At 50.0% G+C, this 7,362-nt stretch overlaps 1 protein-coding gene across 1 annotated transcript; it reads left to right on the top strand.

Moving 5' to 3' along the window:
- The first annotated feature begins 2,501 nt into the window (after nt 1-2,501).
- Nucleotides 2,502-6,337, top strand: LOC134339935 (probable G-protein coupled receptor 139). The gene is made up of 2 exons (XM_063036722.1): nt 2,502-2,634; nt 5,427-6,337. The coding sequence occupies exons 1-2, from the start codon at nt 2,502-2,504 to the stop codon at nt 6,335-6,337; spliced, it is 1,044 nt and encodes a 347-aa protein (XP_062892792.1).
- The last annotated feature ends 1,025 nt before the right edge of the window (nt 6,338-7,362 follow it).

The following is a 7,362-nucleotide window of genomic DNA, read 5'->3' as shown; positions in this document are numbered from 1 at the left end:
CCGGAGTATAAATAGATGACCGTGCAGGCGAGGCAGCTTAGATCTTCTTCAGGGCGATCCCGGGCAGCAGGAAGGCAGATTCTCACTCGGCATGCTCGAGTCATTCTACAGCGTCAGAAAACTATATTACTTGATCGTTGCGGTTGTTGGCATTCCGGGTAAGGACATCGGCGAATGAACGTCTGTAGTTCGGTGCCCGCGGTCCTTTAGATTTTGTTTTCTTGCACACCGACAGTTTTGTGAAGCGGGTATATCAGCATGTGACCCTGCCGAAATCAGGGGTAAGTTCCGGGCTCGTTCCTTACACCCGAATCTCTTTATTTTCGCCGTGAATATATCGGCAGCGGATGCCGAATGAAAGGCGAAGTGGGAATCGGTTTCTTTTCGAGAATTCATTGCTCACATCACAAGGCAATGGCGCTGTCAAAAGTAAAACTCCAATAATCCAGAGCGTTTCCAGGACTACATCAGACCATGATGAAATGGCGGAGCATACTCGACGGCCCGAATGGCCTAATTCGGCTTCTATGTCTGTTTGCCTTAGGGTGGAATTCTTTATCGATAACACATGTTTTAATTTCAGTCCCCACCCCCGGCTCCCGCGCACATTTTATTTTCGAAAAAATCGCACAGCAAATGTGAGGGGAGGGAATCCCAGGTTAGATTGAGCGGAGCGTGGGAGACATTACTTCTGAAGTTGGAGCCAAACCATCGGAACGCGGGAGTCATTGCTAGTGAAATTGATGCCGAACCATCGGAGTTCCGAAAACAGAAATAAAGGATTTTGCGAGTTTTAATATACCTGGGTTTGTGTCCACGTCCTATCCCGTGATATGAGGAAGAAGTTATCAAGCAACGTTGCCGGCTGCGAAGCCGTTAGAGGTCAGATGCGGTCAACGATGGGGGATGTTCCACTCTGGGATAACAAGGAACACACCATTTAGAATAACGCTACAGTAAGTTGCAGCAATCTCTAACAGAGGCATATATTTCAGTTCCGGTCACCTCACTGCAGAAAGGATGTGGATACTATTGAGAGAGTTCAGGGGTGATTTACAGGGATGTTGCCTGGATTGGAGGGCGTACCTTATGAGAACAGGTTGAGTGAACAGCCTTTTCTCCTTGGAGTGACGGCGGATGAGAGGTGACCTGATAGAGGTGTATAAGATGTTGAGGGGCGTTGTTCATGTGGATAGTCAGAGGCTTTATCCCAGGGATGAAATGGCTAATACTTCTAAGATGCTTGGAAATAATTACCGAAGGGATGTCAGAGGTAAGTTTTTCACACAGCGAGTGCTGGGTGCGTGGGATGCGCTGCCGGCGGCGGTAGTGAAAGCTGATACAATAGGGTCTTTTCAGAGCCTCTTAATAGGTACATGGAATTTAGAGAAAATATGTAAACACACGGCGGGTCAGGCCATGAAATGGGAAAGTTAATGACTCGGAACAACACAGCATAGGCCGACGACGCCGTGGAAAGCCATCACAGGACAGTGACTGAGGCCACCACCAGGTACTGCATCCTCGGGTTTGATCTTTCGCCCCTCGTTCTGTAGCCCGACATGATTCACGATTTTTGTTACTGCAGGATTGTGTTGATTGTGGGCAGCAGATAGAGTGGAAGTTCCAAATGGTACCGACTCACACCATACGGATCCCGCTGAAAAAGAGAAAAGTGCGCACATGGCGGACATTTAAGCGACGACTGAAATGTATCTCATTTCATTCCGAGGTGTCTTACCGATGTGCAGTCAAGTTTCCACTGCAGGATGGAATAAATGATTGGAGCACCAATAGCTTTTCTTTGGAGCGTAGAAGGTTAAGGGGGGACTTGATAGAAGTGATTAAAATTACGAGGGGGATTGATAGTGTTGACATGGATAGGCTTTTTCCATTGAGAGTAGGGGAGATTCAAACAAGAGGACATGAGTTGAGAGTTAAAGGGCAAAAGTTTAGGGGTAACATGAGGGGGAACTCCTTTACTCAGAGGGTTGTAGCTGTGTGGAACGAGCTTCCAGCAGAAGTGGCCGAGGCAGGTTCGATGTTGTCGTTTAAAGTTAAATTGGATCGATATATGGACAGGAAAGGAATGGAGGGTTATGGGCTGAGTGCAGGTCGGTGGGTCTAAGTGAGAGTAAGAGTTCGGCACGGACTAGAAGGGCCGAGATGGCCTGTTTCCGTGCTGTAATTGTTATACGGTTATAACTTCGGCAGTGTCCAGGTAGTATCCGATCCCTTCGTGAGCCCAACCCCAACAGAACCTAAAGGTACGTCTTCAGCAAAATTCGGCGATGCAGAGTTCCGTTCCTGCTTCTGGGCTCGCTGAATCCAGGCGAGGACGGGGAAGCAGCGCCGGGTAAGTGGGGTGGATGCGCGGCCAGCAGCAGTAGCGGCGTGTATTAGAAGCGAGGCAAGTGGGCGGGCGAACACACGCGAACCGGGGTCCAGACCAGGAAATAGGAGAAACTGTACGTTGTCAGGAAGGATGGTCAGAGTGTCCGATGCCGGGTGTAGGGAACGCAGCCATCAGCAACCGCGGAGAAAGACGCCGAGCTGTCAGGTTTTATGCGCGAGTCGGCAAGCCGAGTGCGGTTGAGTTAGTCATTTCTCCAACGCGCGACCGGCGATCAGTAGGTACTCACTTCCTCTCGAACAGCGCTCCTGTCCGTGGGTCCGTTCTGTTTCATCCGGGATGCGTGCGAGGGAGGCAGCCGGGTAGACATACCGCAAAGAAAAACCATGACGCAGTCCAGACTGACAAGAGAAGTGAAAGCCAAAGGTAGTGAGGATTGGGCAGCTTTTAAAAACCAAAGGCAACTAAAAAAGTCATAAATAAGCAAAAGAGGGGAAGCCAGCGGACAATATTAAAGAGGACACCAAATGTTTATTCAGTCGTATAGATTGTAAAAGAGGGGCGAGAGTGGATATCGGACCGCTGGAAAACGATGCTGTTGAGGTAGTAATGGCGGACAAGGGAAAGGCGGACGAACTGAAAGAGTTTTCCTCATCAGTCTTCTCTGTGGAAGACACAGGCAGTATGCCGGAAGTTCGAGTGCCAGGGGCAGAAGTGTGTCAGTTTGCCCTTACTAGGAGGAAGGTTCTTGGGAAACTGAAAGGTCTGAAGTTCAATAAGTCACCTGCACCAGATAGTCTACATCTCAGGGTTCTGATAGCGGTGGCTAAGACGATTGTGGAGGCAGTAGTAGTGATCTTTCAAGAATCAATAAATTCTGGAATGTTTCCGAAGGACTGAAAAATTGCAAATGTCTCTCCACTCTTCAAAAGGGGGGAGAGGCAGAAGAAAGGAAATCATAGGCTAACTAGTTAGACCTCAGTGGTTGTGAAGATGTTGGGGTCAATTGTTGAGGATGTGGTTTTGGGGTACTTGGAGGCAGATGATTAAATAGGCCGGAGTCAGCATGGTTTCCTCAAGGGAAAATCTTGCCTGACAAATCTGTTGGAATTCTTTGAAGAAGTAAGCAGCTGGGTAGTGTGTCGTTTGATTTCCAGAAGTCCTTTGACAAGGTGCCACACATGAGGCTGCTTAACAAGCTACGAGCCCGTGGTATTACAGGAAAGTTTCTAACATGGCCGATTGGCAGGAGGGAAAGCGTGGAAATAAAGGGAGTCTTTTCCTGGTTTGCTGCCGGTGACTAGTGGTGTTCCACGGCAGTCTGATTTGGGGCCGCTTCTTTTTACGTTATACGTCAATGACTTGGTTGACGGAATTGATGGCTCTGTGGCCAAGATGGCTTTGTATCCGGACGTGCGAAAATAGGTGGAGGGGCAGGTAGATCGGAGGAAGCAGAGAGGCTACAGGTGGATTTAAGCAGATTTGAAGAATTGGCAAAGAAATGGCAGATGGAATACAGTGTCAGGAGGTGTATGGTCAAGCATTGTGGTAAAAGAAGTAAAAGCCGAGCCTATTTTCTAAGTGGAGGGAAACTTCAAAAATCTCAGCTGCGAAGGGATTTCGTGCAGGATTTCCCCTTCTGGCCCTTTGAGCAGTAACACCCACTAACCTCTGATTTAACCGTAGCCTAATTATGGGACACTTTACAATTAACCTACCAACAAGTACCACACACAAAACGCTGGAGGAACTCAGCAAGCCAGGCGGCATCTCCGGGAAAGAGTGCAGTCGACGTTTCGGGCCGAGACCCATCGTCAGGACTGCAACCTGTAGGCCTTTGGACTGTGGGTGGAGACTGGAGCACCCGGACGAAACCCACGCGTCACGGGGCAGAACGTACAGACAGCGGTGGGGCTCGATCCCGGGTTGCTGGTACCCGGCCGCCCAATGCAATGGTAGCATTTATTTAGAGAGGACTAGAAGGATGTAACACCGAGGCTTTCCCGAGGCACTGGCGAGGCCTCGTGTGGAGTATTGTGAGCAGTTCTGGGCCCCTGATCTAAGAAAAAATGTGCTGACGTGGCAGAGGGTTCAAAAATCGTTTTCGAAAATGATTCCGGTATCAAAAGACTTATCAGATGAGGAGCGTTTGACGGCTCCGAGTCTGTACTGACTGCAATTCAGAGGAAAGGTGGCGGGGGGGGGGGCGGCGGGATCTTATTGAAACCTATCGAATAGTTAAAGGCCTCGATAGAGTGAATGTGGAGAGGATGCTTCCAGGGGCGGGGAGAGTCTAAGGCAGAGAGCACAGCCTCAGAATGGAGGGGCGTTCATTTAGAAAGAAGATGAGGAGGAATTCCTTCAGCCAGAGAGTGGTGAATCTGTGAAATTCGTTGCTACTTGCGGCTGGGTCGGTCAAGTGTTTGGGTACGGTTGATAGTCGGGGACGCGGGGCAAAGGCGGGAAACTGGGGCTGAGAAGGAAACGGATCAGCCTTGGTAAAATGGCGGAGCAGACTCGATGGGTCATGTGGCCTAATTCTGCTCCTATACCTACGGTCTTCGAATTCTGTTTAATTTACAAAAAAATACTCCAGACGTGAGGTGTCCGCTAAGTTTGATTGTGGTCAATTTCCAGATCTGTCAGGAGACCCAGGGAGCGGTTCACCAGTAAAGACAATAGACAATAGGTGCAGAAGTAGGCCATTCAGCCCTTCGAGCCAGCTCCACCATTCACTGTGATCATGGCTGATCATCCACAATCAGTACCCCGTTCCTGCCTCCTCCCCGTATCCCTTCACTCCGCTATCTTTAAAAGCTCTCTCTAACTCTTTTTTGAAAGAATCCAGAGAATTGGCCTCCACTGCCTTCCTGGGCAGAGCATTCCACAGATCCACAACCCTCTGTGTGAAAAAGTTTTCCCTCAACTCCGTTCTAAATTGTCTACCCCTTATTCTTAAACTGTGGCCTCTGGTTCTGGACTCCTCCAACATCAGGAACATGTTTCCTGCCTCTAGCGCGTCCAATCCCTTTATAATCTTACACGTCCAAAATTCTTTCCTCTGTTCCTCCAGCGAATTTGGTGGCGATCGTGATCCTGCCCCGGGAAAAATGCGGCCTCACCACTTGCACCACTCGCTACCTGGTGGCCATGGCAACGGCGGATCTGCTAACCGTCACCTTCCAGATCGTTTTGTGGCGGGTCAGTTATTACTACTTCCCCGGGTCCTTCCTGGACATCACCCCCGTCTGCAGTGCGATCTCCGCCCTGGGAATGATAGCCACGGATTGCTCGGTCTGGTTCACCGTCACCTTCACCTTTGATCGGTTTGTCGCCATTTGCTGCCAGAAGCTGAAAACAAAATATTGCACCGGGAGAACTGCGGCCGTGATTCTGACAACAGCCGGTGTTCTGCTCTGTTTCCAAAATGTCCCGTTCTTCTTTATCTATCAGCCGGTGAGGGTGATCAAAAATATACCCTGGGACTGTTCTCGGAAGTCGAGCACCCAGACGGACCCCGCGTGGCAGGGGTATTTCTGGCAAGACACCGTCCTGACGCCATTGCTCCCGTTCGTGTTAATCCTGCTGCTCAACGCGCTGACGGTCAGACACATTCTAGTGGCCAGTCGGGTCCGTAAGCAGCTGCGGGGTCAGAGCAGTGGGGAGAACCACCGTGACCCGGAGATGGAGAGCAGGAGGCGGTCTGTCATCTTGCTCTTCGCCATCTCCGGCAGCTTCATCCTCCTGTGGTCGGTGCATGTTGCCGACTTCCTGTATTACACCTTTGCCGGAATGGATCCCAATAATGACACGGTCTCAGTCTACATACTTGAACACTCCGGCGACATGCTGCTGATATTAAGTTGCTGTACGAACACGTTTATTTATGGGGTGACTCAGTCTAAGTTCAGACGGCAGTTCATCAGCGCGGCGAAATATACGCTCACCTCAATTATTCAACTGATTAATAAACAAAAGATCTGAGTTCCATTGTAAAAAAAAGAGTTAAATCTGATTCCTCCTTGAAATATACTAATATGTGTAACACAAAATGGAATTTGTAAGACAAAATGGCGCCAGCATTGAATGGGGCGTCAGTTTGGATTTTTGCACTTACGCACATACTTGAGATTAGATACCAGAGAAGGGTGTTGTCATCCTTACAGACGCCTTGTCTGTGTCCCAAGCCTTGTGCCTGTTTCTAGCTTAAGATATCCTGCTTAATTGGAAAGGGGTAAAAACGTACAGGCAGGTAACAGCAATGATGGAAAAGTACAGGGCAAATTCTGCCCCTCCACCAATCTTCGCATCATCTGCAAACCTGGCAACAAAGCCATCTATTCCATCATCTAAATCATTGATATACAGCACAAAAAGAAGTGGTCGCAACACCGTCCCCAGGTCGAGGCTTTCCATTCCAGAACGGAGATGCCCTCGCTTTTTAAAGAAGGGGGCTTCCTTTCCCCCGCCATCAACAGGGCCGTCAACCGCAGCTCTTCCATTTCATGTTCGTCTGTTCTTACCCACCCTCCCGCCACCATACCAGAGATATGGTTCCTCTTGTCCTCACCTCCCAGGACTCCAGCCTCTGCGCTCTGCGCATAATTCTCTGGAACCTCCGCCATCTCCAACGTGATCCCACCACCTGCACATCTTTCCCTCCCCATCCCCCCCCCCACCACTTTCTGCTTTCCGCAGGGATCACTTGCTTGCCCGTTCATCCCTCCCCACTTATCTCTCTCCTGGCACTTATCCTTGCAAGCGGAATAAGTGCTACACCTATCCCCACACCTCCTCCCTCACGACAATTCAGGGCCCCAAACAGTCCCTCCAGGTGAGGCGACACTTCAGCTGTGAGTCTGTTGGCGCCATACACTGTCCAGTACTCCGGGAGTGGCGTTCTGTATCTCGGTGAGACCCGATGTAGATTGGGAGACCGCTTCGCCGAGCTCCCATGTTCCATCTGCCAAAGAGGCGGGATCTCCCAGTGGGCACCCGTTCTAATTCCA

The sequence above is a fragment of the Mobula hypostoma genome, chromosome 31, assembly GCF_963921235.1.
Source record: "Mobula hypostoma chromosome 31, sMobHyp1.1, whole genome shotgun sequence".
In the NCBI taxonomy this organism is placed as follows: domain Eukaryota; kingdom Metazoa; phylum Chordata; class Chondrichthyes; order Myliobatiformes; family Myliobatidae; genus Mobula; species Mobula hypostoma.
The sequence above is the reverse complement of the archived record's forward strand: the minus strand, read 5'-3'. Positions and strand labels throughout refer to the sequence as shown.

Excerpts from the sequence above, each read along its gene's own strand:
- LOC134339935 (XM_063036722.1), top strand. The coding sequence starts at position 2,502 with ATGCCGGGTGTAGGGAACGCAGCCATCAGCAACCGCGGAGAAAGACGC. Across the intron at positions 2,635-5,426 it reads GCGCGACCGGCGATCAGTAG|CGAATTTGGTGGCGATCGTG; the intron begins GTACTCACTTCC and ends CTGTTCCTCCAG.